Source organism: Anarhichas minor, unplaced genomic scaffold (genome assembly GCF_050575085.1).
Source record: "Anarhichas minor isolate MPS153535 unplaced genomic scaffold, ASM5057508v1 ptg000018l, whole genome shotgun sequence".
Taxonomy (NCBI): Eukaryota; Metazoa; Chordata; class Actinopteri; order Perciformes; family Anarhichadidae; genus Anarhichas; species Anarhichas minor.
Genome location: NW_027466464.1, coordinates 4636922 through 4655754, shown reverse-complemented (window position 1 = coordinate 4655754; position 18833 = coordinate 4636922). Strand labels below are relative to the sequence as shown.

At 40.9% G+C, this 18833-nt stretch overlaps 1 protein-coding gene and 1 long non-coding RNA gene across 2 annotated transcripts; one reads left to right on the top strand and one right to left on the bottom strand.

The window, feature by feature from the left end:
• Positions 1 to 2029: 2029 nt before the first annotated feature.
• LOC142952746 (uncharacterized) lies at positions 2030 to 4969 on the bottom strand. Its single transcript, XM_076094649.1, has 4 exons — positions 4831 to 4969; positions 3679 to 4226; positions 2523 to 3047; positions 2030 to 2434 (listed from the first exon to the last, which is right to left on the bottom strand). Exons 2-3 carry the CDS (start codon positions 4222 to 4224, stop codon positions 2565 to 2567), a joined length of 1029 nt encoding a protein of 342 aa, XP_075950764.1. The 5' UTR covers positions 4225 to 4226; positions 4831 to 4969; the 3' UTR covers positions 2030 to 2434; positions 2523 to 2564.
• Positions 4970 to 5010: 41 nt separating this feature from the next.
• Positions 5011 to 7648, top strand: LOC142952808 (uncharacterized). The gene is made up of 2 exons (XR_012954723.1): positions 5011 to 6227; positions 7305 to 7648. It is a non-coding gene; the product is annotated as an uncharacterized LOC142952808 (long non-coding RNA).
• Positions 7649 to 18833: the final 11185 nt, after the last annotated feature.

The window sequence follows — 18833 nt, the reverse complement described above, 5'->3', positions numbered from 1 at the left end:
CACACACCGAGATGTAAAGAAGAGACACACACACAGATGTACGGATACAAATCACTCTGCATTTATTTGTGCATTGTCTTATACAAGTTATGCAACTCTACATTTGTTTGTGAATACGTATGAGACTGATTTAACACCATGTAACTCTAGTAAATGTCTTTTGTAATCAATAATCATATTCAATATCATATAATACAGTTATTTCACATTGAGTGTTGAGATATTTGTTGATGAGACGATGTTGCATGTGAAGAAGTACTGAAACATGTCTGCCATCTTGTGGTTACTAATGTTTAGTACAGCAACAGTGGAAGTGGGATCTGCTGTCAGGATAAATATGTGTGACATAAATACATACTTTAGATCAGTCGTTCATATCAAATGTAATGTTTGTATGAAATGATATTTTTTAGGGTGATTCTATGGATGTATACTATATACATTACATAATGGAATTTGTATTCCTGTTTAAGTTTTGGCCAATTTATTGTTTGTTCTTTTTTCACCAAGTTGCTGGTGTACATTGTATTATTTTAATTAAAACAACGATTTATTAAATTCATATCTATGTTGTTATTTATTATATTTTGATTTACAAAGTTAGGAAAGCAATGTTTAAGTCAAGTCTGATTCTCTTGCTCATAAAATAATGATCCCTGTCACTTCCACCCAGCCGGCCAACATCCAGAGCCCAGGTACTGCTATCGCTATCGGGACTGACAGAGTTACATCGGTCCATCCCTACGTGGTTCCAGTAGTTTTACAGCTACTATGAGCTTGAAGCTGGGGAGAGGGCCACAGCTGTGGAAAACATCCTGCGTGGTACCAGTCCCAAAGACCCCGCGACCCAAGGACTTCAACAGCTTCAGGCCGGTGGCGTTAACATCCCACCTGATGAAGATGCTAGAGGCTGGTCCTTGTGCATCTCCGCCCCCTGGTGAGCTCATCTTTGGACTCACTTCAGTTCGCCTGCCAATCTAGCATCGGAGTGGATGTTCTCTGACGACTCTGCAATCGTCGGCCTCATTTCCGCCGGTGACGACAGGGAATACAGGGAACTGAACCAGGACTTCATAGGATGGTGCCAGCGGAACCGCCTCCAGATCAACACTGGTAAAACCAAAGAGCTGGTAGTGCACTTCCACCAGGGTAAACGCTCTCCTCTGGTACCAGTGAACATCCAGGGAATGGACATTGAGATCGTGAGATCTTATAAGTACCTGGGTGTTCACTTGAACAATAAACTGGACTGATCACATACACTTTACAAAAAGGGTCAGAGCAGACTCTGTCTGCTGAGGAGACTCAGGTCTTTTGGAGTACAGGGAGCACTCCTGAGGACCTTCTTTGACTCTGTGGTGGCATCAGCCATCTTCTATGGAGTGGTCTGCTGGGGCAGCAGCATCTCGACAGCTGACAGGAACAGACTGAACAAACTCATCAAGAAGGCAGCAGTGTGCTGGGGTGTCCACTGGATACGGTGGAGGTGGTGGGAGACAGGAGGATGATGGCTAAGCTATCATCCCTGATGGACAACACCTCCCACCCCATAAGGGACGCCCTGGCAGCTCTGTGCAGCTCTTTTTATTTAAGATGTCACACTTCATATTACTTTCCCACCCTAGCTAAAAGAACCACCTGAAACAGGCCACAATTGGGGAACTTCGCTAAGCGCTTCTCTAATCACTTCCCTAATCACTTCCCAAACCCATCTCCTCTTCCCTCTCAATAAGGTATATTGTAAACAAGGCAAGTCATTTAGAAGTGTTACATCGGACCCAACAAAAACCCACTTGTGTCTAAGACTCACTCTCAAGGCAACTTTCCAACAGGAGCATTCCCAAATAATCCAAAAACTGCCATTCTGACAACATTTGTTTGGGGTGGACATGGAGGACAATTGTCCCCACTTAAATAGCAGAACTTGTCCTGATTGTCAGTAGGACAAATAAGACACTTTTGGACAGAAAGTGGTAGGGACACATGGTATACACATGACATTTTATGTGAATAAGCAGGAGAACAGTGATCGCCGTTAGCAAAACAGATTTATTCACTTAAATATGTAAACATCATATTCAAATAATATCAATACTAAAATACTCAAAAATAGTAAAAAAACAAACATTTATATACACCTTTGGATTCCAACACAATGTGCATCCTTATAACCTATACAATGAACTGTAAAGTAAAATATACTAACGAAAATCACGCAAAATGAATTTTCTTTTAAATATCTATACATAAAGAAAAAGTGAGCAAATGTAAGTTATTTAGAGAAACAATACATTTAAAACTATTTACAGAAAATGTGTGTGGTATGAGAGTGTAGTGTGTGTGTGTCTTTGTGTGTCCTTTGTGTGTCCTTTTCTTTTTGAGCTGAGCACTTACTGCTGAGATGTAAACTTCTGGAACTCTTTCAGCTATGAATCTGTGAATACAAATTCAAAATTAAGTTTTAATTTAACATTGAAATGGAATATTACACCACACACACACACTCTACTTTTCCTTCTTACCAATTGGCTTGGGGTGCTCATGCCGAGGCCTCTCCCACTGCCTCAGAAAAGTCTGCGGGTCATTTGTCTGGTCTGGACACCAGTCCGAACTGGCCTTGCCTCGTCCTCAAACTCCGAATCCTCCAGTGGTGCTGACTCGGGATGCGGCGGTTCTTCCTCCGGTGGTTCTTCCTGCGGTGGTTTTTCCTGCGGTGGTTCTTCCTCCGGTGGTTCTTCCTCCGGTGGTTCTTCCTCCTGTGTTTTTTCCTCCGGTGGTTCTTCCTCCTGTGTTTTTTCCTCCTGTGTTTTTTCCTCCGGTGGTTCTTCCTCCTGTGTTTTTTCCTCCGGTGGTTTTTCCTCCGGTGGTTCTTCCTCCGGTGGTTCTTCCTCCTGTGTTTTTTCCTCCGGTGGTTCTTCCTCCGGTGGTTCTTCCTGCGGCGGTTCTTCCTCCGGTGGTGGCTGCCCGTTTGGCTCGGACTCTCCGCTGTTGTACCCCTCCTCCATCTCCTCTCCACCTGACCCGCTGCCAGCTTTACCTGGCTTCGGCTGAAAAAGAAACCAGAAATAACAGAGGGTATAATAATAATTGTTATTATTTTGACAACCAGTATGATCATACCTGCAAACTCATAAGAGGTGAAAAAGGTGACAAGCACCTGAAACCCTGTCGGGGGGTGCGGGGGCATGCTCCCCGAGAGACTTTTATTTTAAATATGACGTTAATGAGTGACCGCGTGAACTGAACCGGAACATGGGGGGGCTGCATGTTTCATCACGTTACGTTTTTCCTCCTAAATCGTGATAAAGACGAACGTTAACAGTGGACAAAGTTTTGCATGCAGTGGACGTTAACTTAACCCAGCAAGTCTGAACGGTAACTTAACTTAAACTGTAATGGAGGGAAATGAAGACGCTGTAGACATCTTAACGCTGATTGGCCAAGACTCGACACGTCACATCAAAGATGTTGTATCGCGAAGATCACGACATCACCTTTTCTCCTCGTCTCACTCCAATCTGAGAAACGCTGGCTGGCCAGTTGACCCCCCCTAAAAATAACCCCTCTACGGATCTACACGAGTCACGTGGATGATATATTTTGATTCAAAACGGCGAATTTCGCCGACAAGTTTGCAGGTATGATGATGCTTCTCATCTTCCAGCCAGTTGCACTCACCGTTTTAGGTGCAGAGGAGAAACGGCGGAGCATTTTTGACAGCCTCTGGAAGGTCTTGCGGGACCTGGACAGCTCACTCTCCAGATGTTTCACCTGTATTGACAGCCGCCTAAATAGGCGGGCACATTTGGGGTTGCTGCAAATCTTCTTCATCCTCTTCTCTACCTCCCCCTCCTCCTGCAGCTCCATGTCCATGTCCATGTCCAGTCCCGTTACCACAGGGACAGCAGGGTTCGATGCCCTCAGAGCTGCCAGAAGACGGAACGTGACCTGCCGTCTTGCAGCTTGCAGGTTAACCTGCACCGTGGCCATGTTCAGCTTTGTGTGGCCGTTCCGAATGTGCTTGTCCAGTCTCGAGCTCTTGTATTTACAGCCCGAGACTGGACAAGCCTCGTAACGGACGTTGACCCGACCGCTTGCGAGGTTGAGCAGGAGTCTTCTCTCCTCGATGTTTTCCACCCCGTGAAACCTTGTCAGGTGATGTGGCAAGGCCATATACACATTGGGGCACAACGGGCAGAAGCTGGCGGACTTTGTCGGGGTCATTTCTGAAAGAAAAACAAAGAAAGGAGACATCTTTAGTCAAAAACATAAGAAGGTAAGTAAGAAAAAAATATGTATAAAGCGCTTTTCACAGACAAAAGTCACAAAGTGTTTAACAAAGTGGAAAACATAAATAACACAATGTGACCAGACAGTAGAGCAAGGTATGTGGCACAGAAAAATTCCTCTTAAAACACACAATTGAAGGAAAACGCATCTGGTGGTAAAAAGTAGGGACAACACCTCGAGCTATGAGGCTGACATTTCAGCAGTGAGCCCCTCCCCCAGACATGGATACTTGCTGTGAATATAAAAGAGGTCGGAAAAGGTTCATTTTTTACCATGTGGTACCTTTAAAATAGTCCACAACCCAAAAAAAACGGCCAACTTCGATGTCTCTTACAGTTAAATCAGGCAAATCAGTTAGTTAATGACTACCTAATTCATTAATAGAGCCATTTATAAATAACATACTGCTTAATTTCAATACTGGCACTCAAACACACACTCATATCTTGAGTTGAATTACCATAAGGAAGAGAGAGCAATAGTTACAGAGACATAACAACGTTTTTGAATTCAATTCAGAGAAAGATAGTTGTTACTTACTTTATGCACGCCGTATTCCTCTTCGAGAGACCAGATGAGAAATGCAGTGGAAGAGAGAGCGAGGGAGCGGGTCAACTCGAGCCCTATTCTGATTGGCTGAGCTGCGGAGGGCTCACCTTGAACCGGATGTTGTTGTTCTGCACCCCCGTCCCAAAGCTCTCATTTCTGCTGTGAGGCTGATCCGATCCGTACCCCGGTCCGTTTTGGTCCGTGTACGTTTTAGTCATCTGTTTTACCGTTAATTCGGAAAAAACAAAATACGGACCAAAGAACCAAAGTCAAATAACGAGCCGTATTTCGTTTTTGCAAATCCCTTTTTTGTTTTTTCCTTTAAAACGAGACGTAGAGCACAACATGTAACCCGGAAATACGAATATTTCAAAATATAAATGAAGGCAATATAATGACCATATGCAAGAAATGCTTACCGTTATAGTCTGTGATGCAAGCACATACCAGGGTAACATTAGAAGAAAATACATTAATAAATATAAATAAATAATCCTGGGTCGATGGGAGTGTGTTAGCAGCAGTAGTAGCGATTTAATTTAATTTATCCATGTATTGTACACAGTAAGAATCAACTTTTCGATTAATCGGTGCATTGTTTGATGCAATACAGTTCGTGATATAGTTTAATCAAAGTCATTTTTGTGTTCACATAAATGTTGCAGTTGGCACTGATATTTCTTGTTCCATTGTATTGTGCTGTTGATTTAGTGAACGCAGAGTGTAGCCTGTAAGGACACGCAAAGTAAGTGTTCACCTTTCTACCACTAGATGGCAGTATAAGTGTATTTAAACCATAGATTTAGTCATATTTACATGTGCTTTTGTTAATTATCTAGGTTATTGATACAGATGTATTTAATGCTGATTATTTCATCTGATATTTGATGTTTATGGTTAATTTACATTAGTTGTATACATCATACTTGTTATATTTGTGTAATTTAAGAACTAAACATACCTACATGGAAGAGTGAGCATGTGTTGATCACGACTGTGGTCACCATGAACAATGTGGATTATCCTCTCAGTACACATTTAAAAGTCTGCCTTCTGAAGAAGAATGTAAGAATAAACACCTTGGTGCCCACTAATCACGGAATATTGTTATAAACCAAGCCGCTGGTAAAAATAACCAGATTTATCATGAAGTTAAAAAGGAAAAAAATTAAGGAAAAAAATGTGTAATTGCTTGCTTGTCCAAGAAGACGCTCTTTGCTCCCCGTTTGTGTTATTCAGAGGAGATGGTACCTTTCAGCATCTCAGGCATCTTTCTGAGAGGATTACCAAATATGAAAGCAGCAGCAGAACAATGTAATGAAAACACAGCAACTCAAACTGACAGCACCTACAGATTGAGCAGTTTAACAGCAAGTTGAGAAGGAAAGGTATGTGCTCAGTCAGATTATCACCTGTGTTAAAAGAATAGTTGTGATGTTTTGAACTAGGGTTGTATGAGGTGCTTATCCAGAGTCAGTGTATAACCTACTAAGTAGATGGCATTCGGCCCCAGCTTGGAGGAGCAGGGAGTCATCACGCGGAAGCAAAGGAATATATTGCTTTGGACGGGGAGTTGAAGGAGTTCAATTTATGATTGACAAATGTTTCTCTCACATCCTCCATCACATAACTCGTTGAAAGAGGAGAATGCTTTAACAGTGTGTGTGTGTGTGTGTGTGTGCGCGCAAGCATTACTGACAATCCAGTATTGCATTAGTGATATGGGCTTCAGTTCAGCGCTCAATATTTTTTGCTGTACAAAAAAGACATTAAGTTTTAGTTCCGATGTGCTCGTCTTCAGGTTCATACTTTTATTTTGGGTTGTTTTCATTATTATTATTCAGACAAATGGATCCTTTTTGCAATCTAAAAGTCCATTTGTGTGTTTTCTGCCCAAGCTGAACATTGGTAGGCCTTCTGTTTATTCAGTCTCACTGGGTTTTGACCTCAAATCCGGACCCGGACCTCAGCTCCAGGTCTGCCTCAACGGATCACGGATCGATCCGTGATCGGTTCGGATCGCACCTTAAAGTTCGACACACTTGTGAACCGCAAATGAATTGAGTATTTCTTTTTTATTTTATTTGTTTTACAGTTTAATCATCACAGTGTGTAATAAAGTTTTACTGCTGCTGTTCCTTTTCAAGTGACAAGTCCCCAAATATCAATGCAAAGTGTCAGTGAACAGATATAAAGCAGTAGTGTGTTCACGTGAACGGAGGAACTTGAGAAGCCCCCGGCATCATTGAAGTTGCAAGTTTGGGAGCATTTTGGCTTCCCTGTAACTTATAATGACAGGATAAGGGTGGTGGACGAAACCGTTACAGTATGTAGGCATTGTTTAAAGAGAGACATAACAGCAATACAATTTATTGTTAACATGTAAACATGTGAAAATATGTTTGTCTACAGGGCTACAGATTTTATACGCATTCTGCTGTTTACACTGTGTGTCTGTTTTTAAGGTGATGTTTCTCTGGATACTCGAATCAGCCTCCGACTTGCTGCCTCTCAGGTGGCCCTGAGCTTTGAGCCAGCCTCTTCGCCTCCGCCTTCTCCTCTACCGACTCCTCCTCCTCCGACACCGCCGCTGGGGATGCTGGAGGTTTTCGCAAATAGCCACGGCAGCCACCGCCTCCTCCGCAGTGGTGGCTGCCGTGGCTGGGGATGCTGGAGGTTTTCGCAAATAGCCACCGCCTCCTCCGCAGTGGTGGCTGCCGTGGCTGGGGATGCTGGAGGTTTTCGCAAATAGCCACCGCAGCCACCGCCTCCAGTGGTTACTGAATACTAATAAAATCCTTGTAACATCTTTATGAATGATGTGTATATATTTTTATGTATATATTTTAAGTGCTGCAGAATAGATTTATTTATTTATTTTTTGGCTGCACAACTGGGAAAAGTTTTTTATATATATTTTGGATATAGAATATACTGTTACTGTATACTGGCATTTTAGCAGAACGTTTTTTATTCATTTATTTATTATTATTTATCTGGTGCAGAATACTGTTTTGTATTTCAACTAAGGTTTTATTACTGTTATGTTGAAATCAGTTCCAAGTTACACAAATGTTAATATATTTTTAATTAAGTTTGCCTGTTCAACATAATATCAACTAAGTTTTTTTTATATGGCGGGGGCTGGCAGTGTCCCTACCAATGCTGAGACCAAACCTACACCCTTGCCCGAGTTGGACATATTAAAGACATCTAGAGTGAACACAATCACAGTTATCCGTCAGTTGGGAGGCAAGACAGGGGAACTTTTCTTGGGACTTGAGCTGCCATTTTTTTTTTTTTACAACTAAACCACATCTGAACTGCACATTTAACGTTAACGTTACCACTTCACATCTTACTAGTGGTGCAACGGATCACGGATCGATCCGTGATCGGTTCGGATCGCACCTTAAAGTTCGACACACTTGTGAACCGCAAATGAATTGAGTATTTCTTTTTATTTTATTTGTTTTACAGTTTAATCATCACAGTGTGTAATGAAGCTTTACTGCTGCTGTTCCTTTTCAAGTGACAAGTCCCCAAATATCAATGCAAAGTGTCAGTGAACAGATATAAAGCAGTGGTGTGTTCACGTGAACGGAGCGTGTTAAAAGCATTTAACGGTGAAAGTCATGGCGAGTGGAGGAACTTGAGAAGCCCCCGGCATCATTGAAGTTGCAAGTTTGGGAGCATTTTGGCTTCCCTGTAACTTATGACAGGATAAGGGTGGTGGACGAAACCGTTACAGTATGTAGGCATTGTTTAAAGAGAGACATAACGGCAATACATCGGGCATGTCCACACATATGGAGCGCCACCATCCTGGTCTGTCAGCAACGAGGGCCAAGCCACAACAATAACAACTTATCACCACGGCATCTAAGAAACCGTTTGTAGCAGAATCAGACCGGGCTAAAGCTATTACAACATCCTCCAGGGTAATGGAGAGCTTCATGACTGTGACCGCTCACTTCATCATGCGGAGTGGGAGATTCATACAGACGCCAGACACACCCCCTCTGTGAGAGTCACACAGACAGGTGCTGTGGACACGCCCCTCTGTGAGAGTCACAAAGACACACACCTGGTGCAGGTGCTGACAGAAGCAGTAGTGGAAGCTAGGCAAGCCCAATAGCAATATCCCAGTCACCACAGAAAGGTCTACCCTCTCCCCACACACTGTAGATATTCATTTTTTAAGACATTTTTTTAAGTTGTAGACCATTTCACAGTAATGGTAAACATTATTGCAGTGTATTTGAATAACTTAACCTGACAGGAAGTAAACATAGACCCAAGTTGTTGCCGAGCAGTTCAGTTCAGTTGAAACAGTGTAAGCTACCTCTGGTCTGCTCTGCTTTCTTTCAATATTGATCAATGGACGAGGGTATCAACATACCTCATGTTGCACTTAAACTTGACAGAATTGAGCATTCTTGAATGATTTATTTTTATTTGTTATTTTTTTTAATTTTGTTTCAAATTGGACATCATAAATATAAAATATATTTTTTATATGTAAGACTATAGTCAAAAGTTCTTTGCTTTAAGTGTTCTTGAAGTTCTTTAATTAATAAATGGAAAGCAAAGTTATATTTGTTTCCTCCCCTTTTCTTTGCTGATCCGAAAAATTATCCGAACCCTGACTCAAGAACTATGATCAGAACCGTGAGTTTTGTGATCCGTTGCACCCCTACAACTTACTGATACATACTTTTTCTCTGCTCCATCGCCAACACCTGTCTGCTCTTACCGCATCCAAGTCTCTTTCTCCCTACCAACACGCTAAGCGCGCACATACACTAACGTTAACGCTACGTACTTTCGTGCCACTTCTGACCGAACGATGAATGCAATTTAACTAAGTTAACTTTAGCTAGCTAGCATTGACCAACAGAGTGTACGCTAGATCATGAACATTAACATTAACTCAGGTTACATCAATTTATAATGATGGCCAGAACACAATTTAAGGAACCCAGACAGCTAACGTTAAACGAAGAAGCTCTAGCTATCTAACATAAGCAGCAGCTATTCAACTAGCTTAATGTTAGCTTTAATGTTAGTTAGTGTTAGCCAGCTAGCTAGGTAATGTTGGCAAACTATTATGATAGAACAGGGGTATTCAATTAAAATTCCAAAAGGTCCAGATTGAGAAAATCTCCTCGGGCAAAGATCCGGAACATTACAATAATATCTAACTTGCGCTATTTAGTGCCATATATATATATATCTATATTCAAGAAGTCTATTAGTAGTAACGTCTCTGTGTAGTCAACAACTGTCAAATCAAATAAAGAAAGTACACATCAATTATATTTTAACAATTATTATTCTCAGTTTTCAAACTGAACTGGATAGATTATAAATAATACATAGAAATACATAAATAAATGTTCTTCTCATTTCAAGTAAAATAAGAGCTGGATTAAAGAATAACTGACATAACAGAAAGATTTTCAAAAATGTGCATCTTAATTAAAATGAAGTACTTAATTTTAGAAAAATGAATTTCACTGAATTGTCCTTCAGCTTTAAATTCAGTTCATTCTGGTGTGAAGTGATACAAATTTAAAAAAGCCACAATATTATATTTTTCTCATCTTTTAACAGAGAAATGTTTGTGCATGATCTTTATCTGTAGTTATTAAACCACTTGTTTCAGCTCTATTCTCTCTGTTAACATCATTGTTGGACAGTGAATTCATGTGTTAGGATTCTGATCATATTGGGCTCTTAGGTTTATTTTCTGTGTCTTCATTTAGATGTGAGTGGGTATGTTTGCTCAAAAGAGTTCTTTGTCTCGTAGTGACGCTTCATTTACCGCTTTTAATAATCGTCACTGTCTCTGAACATATGAGACACACTGGTTATAAACTGTCCGTGTGAAGAATGAACCTATAAGAGTCTGTTCATTAATGGTTAAAGACTCTGGTCTCTCTGAACACTTTTCTCTTTTTGGAGAACGTCATGTGAAATAACTTCTCTGACTCACGTATTATTCTCCTGCTCTTCCCTCGTCTCTCCCCCGGTGTGTGTACGTCTCAGAATACTCATATTTGATTGGCTGAGCTGCATCACGTGATGTGATTGGCAACCCCTGGTCTAGAGACATGGTTTTAACTGCTAAAATCATGATATTTTTTTGTTAACACGAAAATGACTTTAAACATCAAAACTCTCAAGAAAAATAAAGTCAGGTTACTTCTATTGGCATACAATCAACACCACTGTTAGGCACCTCACAGTTCATGAAAAGCATTTAATCAACCTATATTGGATGAAACCTTATTATGAGATTACATTAACACTGAATCTAATCATCCAGATGCCAGATTTTTATTCAAAAACAGACCAGATTCTGATTTTAAAATATAATTGTTGAGCAAACATACAATTAAACAGTTGATACTTGATCGATAATCTACCTGGCCGTTTTAACAAACAAGACTTGGTGTTTTACCTGATTGGTTCAACATTAAAGATGTTATCTCCACTCCAGCAAACATTTGCCCTTTATACAATGAAGTATTCAAACTTCATCTGCTGGGATAACACCTACTGTACAAAAGGGGAGACAAATTAAGCTCAGATTTTACCAAAGCTTTTAACAGCATCACGTTGATTTAGCTCTAAGTACTGTGGCAACCCGGGGGACGTGGAGGTAAGATTCAGAGATAAAACAGGTGACTCAGGCTACATCCACACTACTCCGTTTCTACTCCGTTTCTATTTGGAAGCAGATTTGTCAAATAGAAACGATCTCCGTCCACACGGGCGTTTCAGCATCATTTTCGAATTGATCTGCATCCACACGGCAACCTTCGAAGACGGACAGCACGTGACCATTAACGTACACTGGGCATGCGCGTGACAGTGTAAACAGGAAGTAGATTGGTTGCTTAGTTTTAAAAAATACGACAGAGTAATAAAGTAGTCTTTAATAATGAAAGGTTGTATTTGATACTTAAGATCTTCCTCTAAAATAGACTCAAACAGACAGTTCGTGGAAAGTTTTAGAAGTTTTATTTTTCAGACTTAGTTACAACGCTGCGGGTCTATCTCTCTGTCTCTCTCTCTCACATCAAATTTACTTTAATATCAACACTTACACGTAAACGTTTACTAGATTATGTGTCCATAAATGTGGTCAACACACGTCTCTCACTCTATTCTGCTTCTGCTTCGTGCAGGAAAGCTTTGCAGATCGCTAACAGTAGATCCGTGAAATAAAGACCATGGAATCCGTAGATGAGTTTCAAGACTTTAGTGTGAATCTTTCTTATTTGTAAAACTGTGGAAACACAATATGAAATATGGCTTTACAAACTGTCCATATACACATACATGAATACATGAATACAAAACAGCAATCCATGATATTCATGTAACATGTCCGACTAGCTAGCTTCTAAACTAATTTTAACATTACCGCCAATGGAGAAATGCTAACCGCGATTAGCATTTCATCTGGACTCGGGAATTGTCGCTCATCACTCGAAGAATAGCTCGCCTCCTCCGCCTGTAGGCAGTAGCAGCATTGTAAAATGACGAATTTAACTCCACAATAGCTGCTAGTGCAGACAACAATGTTGAAATGAATTACTGGTCGCCCTGGCTGTTTGTTTTCTTCCGGGTACGGGTCACGTGATAGTGAGTGTGACGAATCAGGGACGGAGACGTCATGGCTGCTAATAACCAATCCAGTAGCGAACATGGGTGTGGGCGTCATTTTTTCTAAACACATCCGTATCCGACCATCCACATGCAAACGCAACCCCGGAGTTTTCAAACACCTCCAACCTCGGGGGAGTTTTCAGACTCCTCTGTTTAGGGTGCTCCAAAACTCCGGTGTAGTGTGGGCGCTCAGTGTAAACGTAGCAAAAACGGAGTAAAAACGGAGTAGTATGGACATGGCCTCAGAGACAGTAGCCATGTAACAAAAAGTGTCCTTTAAACAGGGTAGGGTAAAGGGGGATAGGGTCAAACTCAACAAAAGATTCCTCCCGGTCGGGGTCTTTGGCCTTCGGTCTACACCCAGTGTGAGATGATTCCTCCGTCCTGTTTGGGCAGAGCAGAGGAGAGAGGTGAGTCCGCTTAATTACCTCCGGTCTGCTGAAGCTCCTCTCCAGAGGTTCAGGAGATCCTCGTATTCTTCTGCCCAGTCTGTCTGCCGCTGCTTCTTCTTCTTCTTTTGTTTTTAATGGCGGTTGGCAAACAACTTTTAGGTGCATTACCACCACCCACTAATCTGGAGTGTGGACTAAGGAAAGTAATTATCTAATACAAAAACCAAACAAACAAACACAAAATAAAATAAAACAAAACAAAATAAATATAATTCTCAAATTCTATTCACTAGTCTTGTTGACTCTAAAAACTCCAAAAGAGGCTTCCAACACTCTTCACCAAAGCTTTTCTTTAATATATCAGTTATATTCTCCTCTCCCATCTCTCTTAGACCACTTTTTAATATTTCTCTCTCTGCCTCGTACCTCTGACATGACACTAAAATATGGTCCACAGTTTCCTCTTCATCACAAAATCCACACATTCCATTATTATGTTTTCCAATAATACAGAGGGAACTGTTAAGACCAGTATGTCCATTCCTTAATCTTGTCATTACCCTCTCCTCTTTTCTATTTCGTCCACTAGGCCCTGCACTCCCAACCAATGGTTTATTTTTAAACAGATATCGTCCTTTGCTCCCTTTATTCCATTCAGTCTGCCATATCTTTTTGATTTGTCCCTTAATCACCACTTTAGCTTCTGATTTACTTATATTTAATTTAACAATATTTCTCCCACTCTTCAAAGCCTTTTTGCTGCTTTATCTGCCTTCTCGTTGCCATCGACTCCAACATGAGCAGGGACCCACACAAATTGAACCGCTAAGCTATCCGCATTTGACGGATTCTGTATAGTGCTTGGTCTGCCGCTGCTGCTTCACAGCCCTGGGAATATATGCTCATTGTAATTAGCTCATGGGCTGCAGGTGTGACCACTGCCATGTGCCTAGTGGCTGCAGCACCTGCACCGGATAGTATACTCCCTCTATCACCTCCCCCAACCTGAGCTTGGGGATCCGCCTCCTGTGCTGTGTCGGCTCGGCTTTTCCCCCTGGTTTGCCACACAACCAAAGACAATTTTAAACACTGTAACAACAGTTACAAAAAACCGCAAAGAGCATTATTATTTTGTATATACTTTATTCATCCCGCAAAGGGGAAATTTGTCCTCTGCATTTGACCCATCTCTATATATAGGGAGCAGTGGGCTGCTCCTGAGAAACACTTCGGCACAGCACACATAGTAACCGAGGATTGAACCGCCAACCTTGCGGTTACTTGACAACCCTCTCCACCCCATGCGCCGCGGTTGGCCCTAAATTATATGTATGAAACATGAAAGGCACTAGGTGTCAAAGACAGTTTTAATCACTGTAACAGTTACAAAAAAATGCAAAGAGCATTATATTAATGAAACATGAAAGAACTAGTGTAAAGTCCTTTTTAGTACATTCTTTTTCCACTTTCACGCTGGATGGTAGTGATCCGGTTTTTCACATTGAACTTTACTGCGGTCCAGCTTCTTTTCTTAAGGGCTTCTGGTGAAGCTTTAATACATGCAACACAGTCGGACTTCCTTGGTACTTTCCCAGATTGTATGAAGGCCATCAGTGTCTTTTCCACAGCATGTATCTCGTTAAGTGACCAACTCCTCCTCTTTGAGGTTTCTAAGAAAGAGACAAAGAAAGAAAAAGACAGTCAGGGGTGTAAATAAGCAATGTAAAACATCATTCAGTGACCAATCGGCCTTAATAATTCAATCAAATGTGTAATCACGGTTTTGCTGCAACCCGTATGTCGTATGAATTTGCTTTATATTAATATATATGTCTAAGGTGGTCCGTCATGTCAAATAATAGAGAAGACCTTTCAGCGTGTTTTTGTACTTTCAACTGTTATGCAGTCAGGTGTAGTGTCTGTATACCTGACCAATTCAGATCCGCCCGTGCCCTTACATTTTAGCGTATGTACCTTTCCCTTTTTAGGTTAATATAATTAGGTGAATTGTTACAACTCACTTTACACACTTTGTCAGGAAAACGGTCCCCACCAGTGCAACGACACCGCAATACCGTCTATGACCACTAGGTCACACACAAAGTAGTAAAAATCAACTCTGTGGGGTTTTCTTCAAAAAAAACTGCACCAGGCTGTTTCCTATTGATTACAATGCTCATGCCTGTGGAGACCAGGGGTCGGTCCCCACGGTAAATATTGGTCCCCATGACGTGTGTGTTATGTCTGGCGATGGACCCCATATAAAAATGCACACACATACATACACACACACACACACCACACATGTAGTAAATATTCCATAAATAACAGCTTAATGAACATTTGCAAAAACATAATTTTAAATGAAATAGCCAGCTAGTTTAAATTTGCACGTCTGTTTTAAAACATTAGTCAGGGGCTCACATTAACATTGAAACACTCGCTGTGTCTCAATTCAGGGGCTGCATCCTTCGCCGGCTGCATTCGTAGACGTATAATCCTGCTGAGCAGGTATATATATATATATATATATACACTATAAATATATATATATATATATATATATATATATATATATATATACACTAGTGCTGGGCAACGATTAAAATATTTAGCAAAAAATCCAATCATGATCACGTGGGCAACGATAGGGCAATACCATTTGATTTACAAACACTTTAAACACATCAGGTGCTTTTTAACAGCAGTATTCCCTTTACACAGTAGCGATCATATTTCTTATATTATATCATTCTTATATCATATGTATATTTTCCCTTTAACTCACGAGATGCAGGTAGCATGTTTTATACTTAATGTGAATATAATTCATACTTTGTTGGCATCTTATTCTGAAAACCGGATGTTCGTCTGAAGAAACCGGATGTTGTCTCACGTTAATCTTTCCGCTAACTTTCTCCTTCACTCGCTCCCGACCTGTGCCGTTTGAATGCGTTTACCGTGAATTTCAGCATATAGGTGCACTAAAAGTGTCTGCTGACTTTACCGCAGCAATGTCCAGTAGTCTCCAAGGAGAGCAACAGCTGGTGCACGTTGTAACGCCGTGTATTCCGTATACTCCCACATGCTGCATCAACGTAGGCTGCTGAAGACTTCTTCCACGGACTTTCAAAATAAAAAAATGCGTTAACGCGCTATAAAATAATTGTCGGCGTCAATTAATGAATGCGTTAACACGATAACGCGTTAACTTGCCCAGCACTAATATAAGGCTCGTTCGACTTGAGCCAGGCGTGTGCAGAATCGATCACCGGCGATCGGTGCACAATGCATGCTGGGTAGATTTGCGTCCGACTTGCTCTGACGTCATGAAAACGTGCGTAACGATGATCTCACGTGAGCGAGGCGGCCGCAGATTTTAGAGCCAGGCGATGCAGAATTGCTCTCCACCGACTGCATGACCCCAGGGCATGATGGGACTTGCGCTGACGTCATGATCATGTGGGCAACGATAACCTCACGAGAGCGGGGTGGCCGCAGATTTTAGAGCCAGGCGCTGCAGTTGCTCTCCACTGACTGCGTGACCCCAGGGCATGATGGAAAACTTCTTGCTATCTTCGGATCAAAGAGCTGATTGGCTCTTAGATTTTCTTTAGTGGAAAAGGTGGGTGACCGTGGCTCACTGGGTTAAGAGGGTTGGCTGTTGACCACAAGGTCGGCTGTTTGAGCCTTGGCCTTTGAAGTGTCATGTGTCGCCTGTCAAAGACAGCCCACTGCTCCCCATATATAGGGATGGGTCAAATGCAGACACATTTATCCTTAATTAACAGGGTAAATATAGTATAAACAAATTTAAATCCTAATTTTCTGTCTAATTGTAATACTTAACGCTAGATTGTTGGCTATTAGTCTCATTTTGTGCAATAACAATAATAATATATAAGGTTATTTATTTAGCATCTGTAAATAAAGATATTTATTGACAATGCCTAAATCCTACTTGATGTCAACATGTTCTCAGTCAGAGCACTGAATGTGTCCATCGATTAATGATTGTGAGGCATCACAAAACGTATTGATAGAAAAGCACAATTGTCACTGATGGAAACTTGCAGCGTTGCTTTTTTTGCGTGTAGCCTGTTTATGTAGCTGATGTTTGGACAGTTGGTTCAGTTTTTAAATTTCTTAAATTTACGGTTGTATGATTTAGAAATGACGCTATCTTCACATATATTTATTTATATAAATGTTTAAATAAATATGACATCCAGGAACTAAAATATGCCCAATCTTATATCCTCAATTATAATAATAACATAGTTAAATATATGAAAAGACATCCAAACTTAAAGACCAGCAATTTTAGGGTTAAGTGTCTTGCTCAAGGACACATCGACATGCTCCTAGCAGAGTCGGGGATCGAACCGCCGCTCCTCTGATTGAAGGACGGCCCTGCGCTCCACTTAGCCACAGTCGCCCAAGATCAGTTCTAGACTATGGCTGTGTGGCGTATAGGTCGGCGTCTAAAACCTTGTTGGAAAAACTGGACGTAATACAAGCGTCAAGAATATGTAGCGGGGTCTTTAAAACAACATCTGTGACGGCATTGCAGGTAGAAATGGGGGAAATGCCGTTGGAGTTGAGAAGAATACAGATCATGATGATATTGGGTCAGTTTACAAGGACATAACAACTATCCAACAATAAGTGCAATTGAGCCATGCTGGGAACATGACAACAGGCCAACAAAGAGCTTTGGTTGGGTTGTTCAGAAGAAGGTTAGTGAATTAGGTTATAGGAGTTATTCTCCAGCTGTGGTTAGCTGTTCCTCTTTGGTTACTGCCACAGCCTGGAATAGATCTTGGTCTCCTTGAACTGATGAGAGATGAACGGGGGGGAAACTGTAAGATCTTCAAGTCATACATGCAGTTACCACAATTAAATACAGATTTATGGATCTAAAGACCCTAAAACTGGTAGAACAGCAGCAGCAGTAATCCCAGAATTCCATTTGGAGTGTGGGAAGAGACTCAGTGATGATTTATCTGTGTTTACATGTGAGATGATGGCCATATAGTTATAGCGTTGCAGTGGGTAGAGGACGTCAGGCCAGAGAGAGTGGTGATTGCATCAGACTCATGTGCAGTGCTAACGAGTTTGACATTGTGCCACTCCAGAAGCAGAGAGGATTTACTGTTTGAAATTCTACAATCATTTTTAAGAATCCATCAAATGCGGATAGCGGTTCATTTAGTGTGGGTCCATGTTGGAGTCGATGGCAATGAGAAGGCAGATAAAGCAGCAAAAAGGTCTTTGAAGAGTGGGAGAAATAACGTTAATGTAAATATAAGTAAGTCAGAAGCTAAAGTGGTGATTAAGGGACAAATCAAAAAGATATGTCAGAACGAATGTAAAGGGAGTAAAGGAAGATATCTGTTTAACAATAAACCATTGGTTGGGAGCAGGATCTAATGGACGAACTAGAAAAGAGGAGATGATTATGACAAGACTAAGGAATGGACATACTGGTCTGAACAGTTCCCTCTATGTTATTAGAAAGCATAATAATGGAAAGTGTACATTTTGTGGAGAAGAAGAAACCGTGGACCATGTTTTATTGTCCTGTCAGAGGTACGAGTCAGCGAGAGAAGTTTTGAAAAAAGGTCTAAGAGAGATTGGAGAGAAAAACATCATTAATGTACTAAAGAAAAGCTTTAGTGACAAATGTTGAAAACTTTTTCTGGAATATTTAGAGTCAACCAGATTAATGAATAGAAAAATTAATTATTATTTATTTTTTCTATTTTAGTATTTTAGTATACATTTTTATATACATAGCTTTATTTATTTACACACATATATGTATATGTATGTGTATACATCAACCAAACGAAAAGAAATACAAATACATATGTATATGTATTTCTTTTCGTTTGGTTGTCGTATTAGAGTCCTTAGTCC

Coding starts and splice junctions, on each gene's coding strand:
- LOC142952746 (XM_076094649.1), bottom strand. CDS start 4,224: ATGACCCCGACAAAGTCCGCCAGCTTCTGCCCGTTGTGCCCCAATGTG. Junction 3,048..3,678: donor TCTCCTCTGCACCTAAAACG/GTGAGTGCAACT, acceptor TTTCTTTTTCAG/CCGAAGCCAGGTAAAGCTGG.